The sequence below is a fragment of the Lithobates pipiens genome, unplaced genomic scaffold (genome assembly GCF_037356315.1).
Source record: "Lithobates pipiens isolate NorthernLeopardFrog02 unplaced genomic scaffold, aLitPip1_a1.2 Scaffold_30, whole genome shotgun sequence".
Classification (NCBI taxonomy): domain Eukaryota; kingdom Metazoa; phylum Chordata; class Amphibia; order Anura; family Ranidae; genus Lithobates; species Lithobates pipiens.
This window is the reverse complement of record NW_027507791.1, coordinates 102,904,052-102,916,591: the sequence shown is the minus strand read 5'-3', so window position 1 is coordinate 102,916,591 and position 12,540 is coordinate 102,904,052. Positions and strand designations below refer to the sequence as shown.

General features: G+C 41.3%; 1 protein-coding gene across 1 annotated transcript in view; it reads right to left on the bottom strand.

Moving 5' to 3' along the window:
* Window positions 1–644: 644 nt before the first annotated feature.
* The window catches only part of SRP54 (signal recognition particle 54), a 34,486-nt gene continuing 22,590 nt past the window's right edge, over window positions 645–12,540 (bottom strand). The window contains exons 8-16 of the mRNA XM_077464708.1: window positions 12,246–12,396; window positions 10,228–10,376; window positions 9,829–9,929; window positions 9,590–9,676; window positions 8,945–9,018; window positions 7,963–8,071; window positions 5,030–5,200; window positions 4,725–4,820; window positions 645–1,112 (exon numbers count right to left, since the gene is read on the bottom strand). Coding sequence (XP_077320834.1) covers window positions 1,021–1,112; window positions 4,725–4,820; window positions 5,030–5,200; window positions 7,963–8,071; window positions 8,945–9,018; window positions 9,590–9,676; window positions 9,829–9,929; window positions 10,228–10,376; window positions 12,246–12,396 — 1,030 coding nt within the window. The 3' untranslated portion in view covers window positions 645–1,020. The remainder of the gene's footprint in view (window positions 1,113–4,724; window positions 4,821–5,029; window positions 5,201–7,962; window positions 8,072–8,944; window positions 9,019–9,589; window positions 9,677–9,828; window positions 9,930–10,227; window positions 10,377–12,245; window positions 12,397–12,540) is intronic.

Here is a 12,540-nt window from a genome sequence, read left to right as displayed (position 1 = left end):
ACGGCAATATGCCGTGAGTGTCGGCTCCCGTGCGCATGTGCGGGAGTGACGTCATCGCGGCTTCGCCGAATGACAGCGCTGAAAGCAGCGAGACCCACCGAGAAGATGGATGCTCCGGACTACAGGGGACAGCGGTGATTTTGCTGGTTCCTGTGTCAGGTAAGTGACACATAATGGACTACTATGCGATGCATAGTAGTCCATTATGCTTTACCTTTGCAGGGAATCAAAGAGGAAGTAAATTCATCAGGGTTTACTTCCTCTTTAATGTGTTCTGATTGTGAAAAGGTCTCAAAGCATAGGTCCACTTAAACATACAGATATTGTGTTGTAAAGCCCACAGCTGAGCTTTCATGGCCAGTTCCGTGTGCTTTTTTTTCTGCGCTAAAAATGAATGCACAGTGTTTTCCAGGTATTCCAATGGCTCTAGTTCACACCATGCAGTCAGTTTCCAGTGCAGAAACCATCTGGTGTGAACTAGCACACACAAAAAAAAAAAAAAAAAAAAAAAAAAACCCAAAGATTAAATACATTTCTTTTGTCCACCCAACAGCTTTTGGATAAGACCTGCATATTTAGAATACTAACATATTGTAGACTTTTATCAAGAAGAGTTAGGTAAAAAGAAAATCCCATAACAGTAGTACTATAACCATAAAGAAATTTATTTTTCCAGTACATGAATTTCCACAAAACTACCAGTGATCTGGAAGTTTTTTTTGCATAAATAGGGCATTGTGGCTGTAAATATTGACTAACAATCTATTGTTTAAATTAAGTAATTTAAAAGCAGTACATCTGCGCTGTCATTTATTGTGAAGCAAGGTATCTCTTGCAACATAAAACCGGATGATCTATCAGATCAGAAGTAAAAACTGGGGAGCCATTCAAAAAAATGACTACGTTATAATTTTAGTCTCTTTCCATTTCACAGGTCTCCTGACCCAATGGCTAGTAGTTCACACATGCTCCACTGATGGCAAAGATGTTGTGAGATGTCCATTGTTATGAAGGCATTGTTTACATGTTGTTGAATCCCATCATTCCTTTCATGTTGCCAGCAGCTCCTTGTTGAAATTGTCTCATCATTGACTGAAGGCCTGCCATTCCACCTGCAAAGAAAAGAACGTTATATCATCTCTAAGGCCTCCCTCGCCACCTTAAACTGCAGGTAAAAGCACAGAAAACCAAAGTATGGAACGTGCAGCATTTTTACTTTCCATACATTATAAATTATTATTATTTCTTCTTTTTATTTATTTATTTTTATTTACTTGCAATATGGCTCTGAACTTGCTTTTCCCAGCCTCCCTCCCTTATACCATGTTATATCCCTCTCCTCTTCTGGGACCGTCTAACCAATGCGTGGGCCCAGTTCCCCCACCTTACACAACGTATTATGCTGGCAGCTGGGGAAGGAACAAATGAGAATACTATAAAGAGTCATTTGAGTGAAAGATCTGAATCTACAGACATTGCATCTAACATGGCAAAGCTCCAAACTTTTTGGATGTCTACATAAAGGGAGACTTTTTACAGATAAACATACCTTAAAGAAGAAAAAAAAAAAAGAAAGCGGAGCCCAATCCAAAAAAGGTAAGTTCCATTTTAAAGCCTCCTCTCCTGCTCCCGTTTGTGAAATGGAACTTTTGGGAAGGGAAGGGTACCCGATTCCACTTCCGCTCCAACCGCTTAGGCAATTGGAAGCAGAAGTTCTCCTTCCTCCCAAAGCCTTCTAGGACACAACAGGTCTCAGAAGACTGCAGTACCATTCACAGTGCACAGCGGGTACAAGCTATCACACCCAGGTGCCCATAGTAAAGATACTGGCACTGGGGATAGAGGACATAGGGCAGTGATGGTGAACCTTGGCACCCCAGATGTTTTGGAACTACATTTCCCATGATGCTCAAGTACACTGCAGAGTGGATGAGCATCATGGGAAATTTAGTTCCAAAACATCTGGGGTGCCAAGGTTCGCCGTCACTGACATAGGGTGAAAACATCTGGGCCAAGCACAGCACTGGATCATGCGAACAGGTGAGTGGCTATTAAAAGTCAGCAGCTACAGTTTTTGTAGCTACCGACTTTTACATTTTTAGATAGGAGACTGGAACTCCTCTTTAGGCCTGGTTCACACGTGTTTTTTTGGGCTTTTTGCAGAAACGCACTACACTCCATTTAACATGGTTTCCTATAGAGATACGTTCATATCTATGCTTTTTTTTGCCAACTGCTGCGTTTTTGGAAAGGGTCAGGGACACTTTTTTTTTTTAAACGCAGAATGGTGCTTTTTTGGTTTAATAGACTTCAATGGAGATGCTGCAGAAAAGCATGTAGTGCATTTATTTATGCGTTTTTGATGTGTTGTTAATCTACCCAACAACAAATTGGCCAAAAAAGAAAAGCAAATAAGCATTAATTACCTGTCCAACTACCAACACCACTAAACTCAGCTGGGTTGAAGAAATATTCTTGCTCAAAGACCACCATTGGACCCTTCTGGGAGTATTGGACAGAAGTTCATAGCAGTGGTTCCCTCTGCACTCTGTGGTTTCATTTATCACCTTAAAGTTTGGCTGAACAGCACATGTGTGGATTTCATCAATACAATCTTAGACTACGGTGTTCCATTTGCATTATGGCTGCAACATGGAACCGCAGATGCACTGGTGAGCTCTGTAGCTGGCAGTCCTTGGCTCCTTTAAAGGTGAGCCGCATTGGATCTCTGGCTTCCCTTTTGCAGTACAAAGACTAAACTTGTACTGCTTTATTCCACATATGTGCTTTCTCAACCATAATTTAATGACCCTACACAATATCCCTATTCTCCAAAAATAATCCATACACATCCAATACTTAAAGTGTTACTAAACCCAGGACCCTGCATACATTGTATCTGGTCTCCCACGGTACACACAATATGAAAATGCAATTTTAGTAAATTTAAACTGCTAAATGCCTTTTCTCATCAGCAGTATATAGCAGTCTTGTGACTTCTATCAGTATCTGGTTAAAGCTTGAGGAGAAGTTTTCATTTTAATCTGACTGTCCAATGAAGCTGCAGGACCCCTAACCCTTTGTCTGGGCAGTGCCGATTGGCCCTGTACTGATCACATGCACCCTCCCAAAAAAATAAAAATAAAAAAAAACCTCTCTAGCAATACACATCAGAGTATGTTCAAAGTGACTCCAAAAGCTCTGTCTTATCAGGAGACGGATTGGGGACAGTGGAAGAAGGGGCGGATCAGAGAAGACAGGATCAAACAGCCTTTTTCACAAAATGTAGAGGATTAACCTTAGCTTCCACAGTGAGTATAACAAGCACGCTTTACTGCATATACAGACTAATTTTACTTTTGTGTGTTTAGTAACACTTTAAAGCAGAACTTCACCCATCAGAAGTCCCACTCTCACCCCCCCCCCCCCCCTCCACATTTGACCCTTTCCCCCACTTCTGGTCCAATCGCTGTGGTGATCTGAGTGGAAGTTCAGCCCCCCACCCCCTGCCTTCTGGAACACGATAGGTACCACAAAGCAGCGGGACGCATGAGCAGTCGGCTGTAAAGTTGCAAGCAGTCACAACCAGTTGCCCACATGCCGATGCAGGGAACTGAAGCACGATGAAGAAACTGGGAGAGGGTGCGGATAATTGCTGAATCCTGGGACAGGCGAGTTCCCGTTTAATAAAAATCAGAAGCTACAGCCCTTTACTTTTAGTGCTTCAAATAATGACAGAAGAACCTCTTTAATGTTCCTGTAATCTTTTTTTATGAAATGGTTTCTTACCATTTTTTTCTGCCTCTTTGGAATATCCTCCACGATCCCCAACCTCTCCTTTTCCCACCCCTACTTCAGTTTGTTTGGAAGAGTAGTGCACGTTCGTTACAGTCATAAACACTGTCCCATAGACCATAGCCCTTGACACATCATCTCAGCAGTAAGCAAGAGAGGGCGGCTAAGTTCCTACATTTAGTGAGACCATGGATATCATATTTAGCCACTCTCTAAGAGGAAGTGGGATCACAACTTATGGTGCTTCAGCAGCTAATTACCAGGCCCAAGCCAGGTTATGTGCAAGCAAGCGAGTCATCAGTCCTGTTAAAACGAAAAGTATGGGTTTGGTGTGTCCCCCCCCCCCCATTATACTTACCTAGGTGGATGCAGCATGGGTCCGATGCTGCATGTCCCCCGGGTGCCTCTGCACCGAGAACTGAGCCACCAAACACCACCAATGGCTCAGTTCTCACAGCTCCCTGAGCAGAGGAGCTGCTGCCTCTCAATCAGCAGCTCTCGTGCTCTGCTTCTCCACACTCACTGGAGCGCTGAGCTGTGGAGGGGCAGGGAGTGGCTCGCTGAAAGGCTGAGACGGCCATCAGTCCAGGCACCTGGCGGATCCAAACTTCCAGAGTTGGGATGACGTGGTGCCTGGACTGATCTGTGTGACTACTCTCTGCTGAAAATGGAATTGCACTCCTGTGACCCTTAGGAGAAGTCCAGCTGAATGAGCTCAGGCTGGACTTCAAAACTCTAACATGGTCACAAAAAACAAAAAAAAAAATCATAATATTTTTCATTACAGAATTGTATATCAGTTAATAGGCTTAACAAACAACATGCGTCTACCAGTCAGATTGTATGCATTGCTCTCTGAAATTTATTAACTTATTAAATTTAGAAATGTATTGCAACATTTTAATTAAAAAAGTATCCATTGTACTTACCCATATGCTGTAAAACTCTGGGGTCCATCATTTTTGCCATTTGCTGGTTTAGTTTGGCCATTTGTGAAGGATTTACATTTTTTGACATGTCACCGCCTGTAAACAAAATGGAAAAATGTAAAGCAACACAACGTGTCCCGCAAAAGACACTGCAATGTACTGATGAACCTATACATAACAGAACATTATAAATCTGCACACAACAGATTAAACTGTGTTGATACTGTAGGGTGGGCCCTGTAAAGCCTGTTTTAAAATGTGAACTCTTTCTGAATAAAATTATTTTCTCTATTCTAGGGACTTACCTTTGAATAGTCCTTTGATCCCGCCCATTTTTTTAACCATTTGTGCAAACTTTGTATACTGTGCTAGCAGCTCCTGTACGTCTCTTGTAGATACTCCAGATCCTCGGGCCACTCTCTGAATTCTGCCAGGCTGTTTACTGAAGAGTTTGGCACCATCTGTGTTATCAAGTTCTACAAAGAATATGAACAAGAATTATACAATGATGACTATCTTCCGGTGTATGCTGCACGCTGTGACTGAGATAGGCTTTCTTCCACTAACAAGGGAAGGGAACATATGAATTATAAAGCAAGAAAATGTAAAAACATATGTAGTTTGCAGTAAAGTAAGAGATGAGTAGTGGTTTTCTGCCATCACCACACTTTGAGCTTATTTCTTGCCCTTCTTTGTGAAAGCCTCATCTGCCCACAGTGCTCAAAGACATAACATGTCACTAGCAGCTTCTATGGCAACTGTAATGCTACTCTTGCATGAAAGCTGAACAGCATTACAAAGATCCATCCAACATTGCAAATTAATCTGCCTACTTTTACAAATGCTGCTCTGCCATTCATTTATGAGGAATGCTTTCTTCTCTCTTTGCTGTGTATTTTTTACTTCACAGAGAGAGCTGGGGAAAGGGACGGCACATATTGGTAGCTCTGTTAAGGTGGCTATAGCTGTACAACTGTGCATGCACCGTAAACGTGGCTAAAATGAGAAACATGCAAAATAAAATAAAAAGCTTTACATAGACCAATGTTGGATACACTTTATACAACTTTTTTTCCTTTAGGATGTACCTTCAACTATGTGCAAGGCCCTGCCTGATTGCATACAAATTGAAAGCATTTACGTTTGACCTCATATTATATGGTTTTGTTAAATCTAAAGCAAAGTTGTACATGAAAAAAACTGTATAAGGCCCTTTTCACACTTGTACGATACGACAGTCGTACAACTGTGGACTTTGTCGGATGAGACGCCGAAGCTGCTTAATAAATTACTTTAAAAACCCATGTAACGCGTTTTATCTTTGACACTTTTTCTTTTTAGGTGAATGGGAAGAGGTACAATGTACCAGATATTGATTCACATAGGGTGGAGCGCCAGGATCTGGAGGCCCCCTTGTTTAAGGGAGCTTCCAGATTCCGATAATCTCTCTGCCCACAGGCTGTGACAACCAATGGCTAGGGTTGTTGGGAAGAGCCCCTTGTGCTCATCAACTTGGGAACAAGGTTGTTTGGGGGTGGGCGTAGGCCCCCCACTCCCGCATCAAAGCACCCACCCCCCATGTTGAGGGCATGCGGCCTGGTACGGTTCAGGAGGGGGGGGGGGCGCTTGTCCCCACTCCATTTCCTGAACTGCCGGCTGTGTGCATGGATAAGGGTCTGGTATGGATTTGGGGGGGGGCATGCAGTTTTTTTGACGTGGGGTCTCCCCTGAAAATCCATACCAGACCGAAGGGCCAGGTATGCTCTTGGAGGGGGAACCCATGAGGTTTTTTTTTTTTTTAACTTTCCCCTTCAAGATTATCAGAGCACAAGTCGCATGCCAAAGTGGGATCAGTTGAGATGGCGATCCGACTTCAGTGACATTTAATGGGCTGAAGTAGGATCACAGTCAGACCAAAGTAGTGCAGAGACTACTTTGAAATTATACTAATATGAATGGTAGTCATTGGAAATCATGGGGAACGACTTGTCATGTGACTTTGCAGCCCTAAATCGTAGAACAAGTCGTAAAAGTGTGAAAGGGGCCTGGTTCACATTGATGCTACTTCACTTGAAGTAGCGCAATTTCAAAGTAGCAAGGTCAGTGTAATTTCAGGTGCTACTCGATAGACATCTGTGTGAAATCGCAACTGAAAATCAGCAAAAGTAATGCAGGTAAAAAAGTAAAAGTAGTAAAACTACTTTTGCAAATTGGTGCGGTGCCGCAAAAAAATCGGCATTGCACTGATTGGAACAGTGCCATTGCCTCTCAAATCGCATGACAAATCAATCCAATGTGAACCTAGGCTAAAAGTAGTGTAGTGTGTAGCCAGCTTAAGGCCCCCTGATGAAGTATTCATCTGTTTTTCATCATCAGCTGCTCATCAGTTTTTTTACATCCACTACTAATGCAAAAATCTAATGACAAGCGGACCATTTGTCAGTTTACATCTGTTTTCCGTCCGATCCGTTTTTATAAAATGGAAGAAAAATTAGAGCTTTGATCAATTTAAAAAAAAACGGATGTTGATGGATGCGGATGTAAACTGATGTAAATGGATGATTACCCATTTACATCCATTTTTCAATAGAGAAGCATCTCAGGTTTTATCAAAACTTAATTGACCAAGCTGAAGTTAGAAGCCGATTAGCTACCATGCACAGCTGCACCAGATTTTGCACTCCAGTTTTAGTAAATCAAAATGATAGAGACAGCTAAACTGGTACATAAGATACATTTTGCTATAGTGCAAAGTTGTATAGGTGACTACATAGGTTCTGTTTTCATTTCTTTTTTAAATGACCCTGTCATTTACACTGTAGCTAAAGCACAGAAAAATCAAGTATTTTAAATGCTTGCTTGCAGTATTTTTTTCCCCATTAGTAATCCACTGATGAATGTGCCATGTGAAATTGTGAAAAAATCTAACAAATCCAGAAAGGGTCATTTTTCACAGCAGCTTCACAGAGGACCAGAAGCCATTAACCCCTGCAGTGCCAGAAGTTCACCAGCAGGAACAGTACCAGGCATCCCTGCACAGAATATTTAGGATCCAGCTGCCTGCACAACGTGGGACATACTTTATCTGTAATAAAGTAACTCACTAAAGCTATAGGGTTTTTATGGCTAAACCTCAGCTTTAAAACGAAGTGTTCATAAAAAACTATATTACTGTTAATGAAAATGACTGCATATTTACTATATATTTTAACAATAGCAAAGGCTAATGATGACTTACCCTGGTCATTCATGCTGTCCATTATGGTCATAAGCTTCTTCAGACGAGCCATCGACTCCTGCTCATTGCCCTTACTCATAAAATCTTGTCCAAAGCCAGGAATCATTCCCTGTCAACACAAATGAGAGATATTTTTGAATACAACCAATGTGTATCTACTATCCTACCATAATAAATTCAAAATAGCTATCATGGAGCATAGTCGTCTTTACTTACACCCCTTTCACACTGGGGCGGTGCGGGCGTCGGCGGTAAAGTGCCGCTATTTTTAGCGGCGGTCTGCGGGCGCTAGCGGGGTGGTTTTAACCCCCGCTAGCGGCCGAAAAAGGGTTAAAACCGCCCGCAAAGCGCCGCTGCAGCGGCGCTTTGCCGGCGGTATTGCCGCGCTGTCCCATTGATTTCAATGGGTAGGAGCAGTTTAGGAGCGGTGAATACACGGCTCCTTCACCGCTCCAAAGATGCGGCTAGCAGGACTTTTTTCACTGTCCTGCCAGCGCACCGCTCCAGTGTGAAAGCCCTCCGGCTTTCACACTGGAGTGAAAGGGGCCGGTTTTTTTCAGGCGCTATTTTTAGCGCTGTAATGCCTGAATACCGCCCCAGTGTGAAAGCAGCCTTAAAGATGAACAACATACAAGGAATTTATGGAGTAAGCAGTGGCTCTCAACTCCTGTCCTCAGGACCCACTAACAGGCCACGTTTGCAAGGTAACTGAAATACATCACAGGCGATAGCAATTGCTGCTCAGTGATTGCAGTATATTAATCTGCATCTCCCCAAGGTAATACTTTAAATCTGGCCTGTTAGTGTGTCCTGAGGACAGGAGTTGAGAACCACTGCTCTAAAGGCTTAGTCACATTGCAGCAGTTTTGCCCCGCAGCCTACCAGGGTATATATACTGTACATTGCAGTAAAAGTAATGGAAAGAACATGTATTCATTCACAGAAAGTAGCATGTAAATCCGTGTAGGCAGAACATACTTACCAAAATCTGGCTAAAAGGACCCATTTTCATGATATTCTGAAACTGCTCATACATATCTCTCAGTGTGAACTGACCTTAAATTATAAAAAATAAAAATACAAATCAAATAGAATAGATTTCAGATTTACATAACTTTATACCAAAATACAACACCACGCTTTTGCTATGTATAAATACTGCATTAATATTACAAACTTTCACTATTAATTCTTAAGAATAACTTTCTACAGAACATGCATGAACTTCTACAGTGGTTTCCTAAACAAACAAGGGGGGCATTTTTGCAAATCTTTCAGAAGACGTAACAATGCTAAACAGGAGCTGTAAGAGGCATCATGGAGACATATTTAATACAAGATTACAGCCCTAGTCAAATCCTTGCATTGGCTGCAGGTGAATAAAACCTGATCCTGACAGTTTCATTTTGCATGTTTAGAGTGTAACTTGACTTCTCATCCAATCTGTTTGAACTTTGCAAACTGTCACGCTTGGTTCCCCAGAAATACAGGTCTGTAAGCCTGGCTCAGACTTCACTGAAGGAGATGCAGCCTGAATTGCAACTACCTGTGTTGCCAATTTGTTTGATTTCCCTCATAATATATATAGATCCCAGATAAAAAAGTCTGTGTGTTAACATGCACTTACCATGTTTTAATTTCTCTATAAGAGCTTCATTGTCATCCAGTTTCAGCTCATTCACTTTATCGATCAGCCCTTCAATGTCTCCCATTCCTAAAAAACACACACATATCGATTATTTCTAAGCCAATGAGAAACATCTGAATGGATGTAGGAGATATTACAATTTATTTAAAACAAGTTAGACACCTTAATGTACAAAGTTTACATTGTGTATAAACACTTATCTTACAGTTAGCACTTACCCAGGAGTTTGCTGATAAAAGGCTGTGTTTTAAATGGTTCAAAATCATCTATGTGTTCTCCAGTTCCAATGAAAATGATGGGACTCTTTGTTGCAGCAACCCTGTGGATAGTTAATTATATTAGTTTTAAGATGACACAAATGTAATGTTTATTTAGTAATGTCATTTTGTAGTCAATGAGTTCACTGAAATTTAGTATGGTACGAAGCCAAGTCTCTTCTAAAAAAAATAATAATGTAAAATGGGAAATTTAAGAGAGAAGTATGGGTAAAATGAGTTTAGCTTGTAAAAACACGGTCAATTTTAGGTAGACTTCATATATTTTTGTGACATCTATGCCAGGTCACACAGACCATTGGATGGGTGTGTGTACAGTTATGATATCAACAACATACTTACGCACTAAGAGCTCCTCCTCCTTTTGCATGACCATCCAACTTGGTTACAATGACTGATGCTACATCTACTTTATCCTTAAAGGCTTTAGCTTGGGATTCACAGGCTTGACCAATGGATGCATCCATGACATAGACAATATTATCAGGTTGCTGAAATGCAAATATAAAATAATGTACACATAGAATACATAGGAAATGTATACATAGATGCTGAAAATAGATTTCCTACACTAACTTTACACCATAAAACAAGAATGCGCACAGGCAAACTCAGCTTAAACATTTGTGTGTCTGTAAAACGATAACAAAAATTGGGTCATACACATTTCTGACCTCCCTCCAATGTCCACAACCAGTTTTAGGCTTGGTTAACACTGGTGCGCTGCGTGATATCGCATGTTATTCACATGGCACTGCAAATCACATGTGATGTCTGTGCGATGTGATTTCAGCCATACAGATAGTATGGCTGAATTTGCATCACATTCGGACCAAACTTGCACAGGACAATTTTTTTTTGGTCAGCACCAGAATCAGATTGCATGGGTGTTCACACCCATGTGATTTGATTCAGGTCCCAACTGACAGTTCACACTGCGATATGTGAACCGATCTGGGGGTGGTGTTAACTTTGTATTGACAGCGGTTCGCATAAGGCAATGTGAACTGCCTTGCGAGTCAAATGTGATGCGGGAACCGCAGTGGATTCATACGTTTCCCACATCACACCAGTATGAACCGAGCCTCAAAGTGGAGGAAGAACTAAGGGCAGCTACTCAGTTTGTATACAGATATGAGCCTAAACATGTGTTTTATAAAACATATGGTCACGTGTTCGTGCATAGGAGACAGCATTGTTCCCAACTTGGGGAAAGCAAAAGTATTAACAACCACCTCCCTACCGGCCACTGCATATATACATCCTGGTAGGGAAGTGGTAGTACCAGGATTATGGTTGAGGCATCAGCCATGATCCCTGTGGGATTTTTTTACAGCCAGCAATTCTTTTTCATTTAAAATTATTCCCAATCGGCTGGGCAGCCACTGGAATACTTTTACACCGCCACCACCGGGCTCGCTGGAGTAATTGGGAAGCCTGGGAGAGATGCAACTGGCGGCATCCATACTGTGAGAAGAACTAGAGCTGTTCCTCCTGTGTGACGCAAAAACCAGCGAGCGTCGACAATGACGTCACTTCCGGTTGCAGGCTCTTTTACTGGCCGCATAATGGCAAGTAAAGCAGTCGGTCGGACCAATCTGTATCTGATCGGCTGCACTGAAGCCCAAAGAAGAGATGAGGAGGGAGAGATGAGAGGTCCAATTCACTCAGAGGTGGATGGTGGAGGTTTATTTGCACATCCTTTGATTTATGGCACGGATTGTATTACATATCTGCAAGAGTGAGGGACATTCACTAAATGTTTGAATCATCACAAGTGTTGGACTTTCATTCACTCTATTTTATTGTTTGGACTTTGATAATATTCACTTGTATGTCATAATATTTCTGCCTTAGTTGTTTAGACAGATTTATATATCATATGATTCATTTACTGCTGGAATAAGCGCACCATTATTTACTTATTTTATTTTCAGGAGTGCGAGTTCACTTATTAAATGGTAGCAGATGTTCTGCTTTGTTTACATACATTTTCTAATAGCAGCACACAAGATCTTTATCATATGTTAGGTATCTATTTAATCGGCATAACATCTTTCATATTATACAAAAAATTGGCTAACTTTACACATTATTTTTTTTCTGAACCTCATCCGAAAGGCTATTGGCCCGAGGCGATTTACTGAGAACAAAAAAAAAAATCAATACACCAATGCTATTTGATCCTGTCAAAATTGGTGATAAGTGATTTTTTAACAACTAAAATGTAGTGGAAAAAAAAAAAGTGAAGGAGCATAGTGCTGAGCTTTTGTTTACCTTGTGAACAGAAGCCCCGCACTGACTGCATGCCTAGTATATAATAATGCACTAATAATGATGGGTAAGGAAGGCTTGCTTACTATAGCATTAGAAACTTGAAGCATTTCTTCAAACAATGAATCTTCCTGCTTGTGTCGACCACTTGTGTCTACAATAATGATTTCAAAGTTTTCATTCTTAAATTTCTCAACACCTTCATATGCAATGTTCACCGGATCCATCTCTGTGTAGCTGTATGAGAAGACATTTCAAACACATAAAATGTTACACACACAAAAGAAAACAGAGTCCAGAGCACAAATTAGCATTGCACATAAATAGAGTAACAGCTAAAATGCCTACTAACACATATCCTAGCTTCAGAGTTTAAAATGA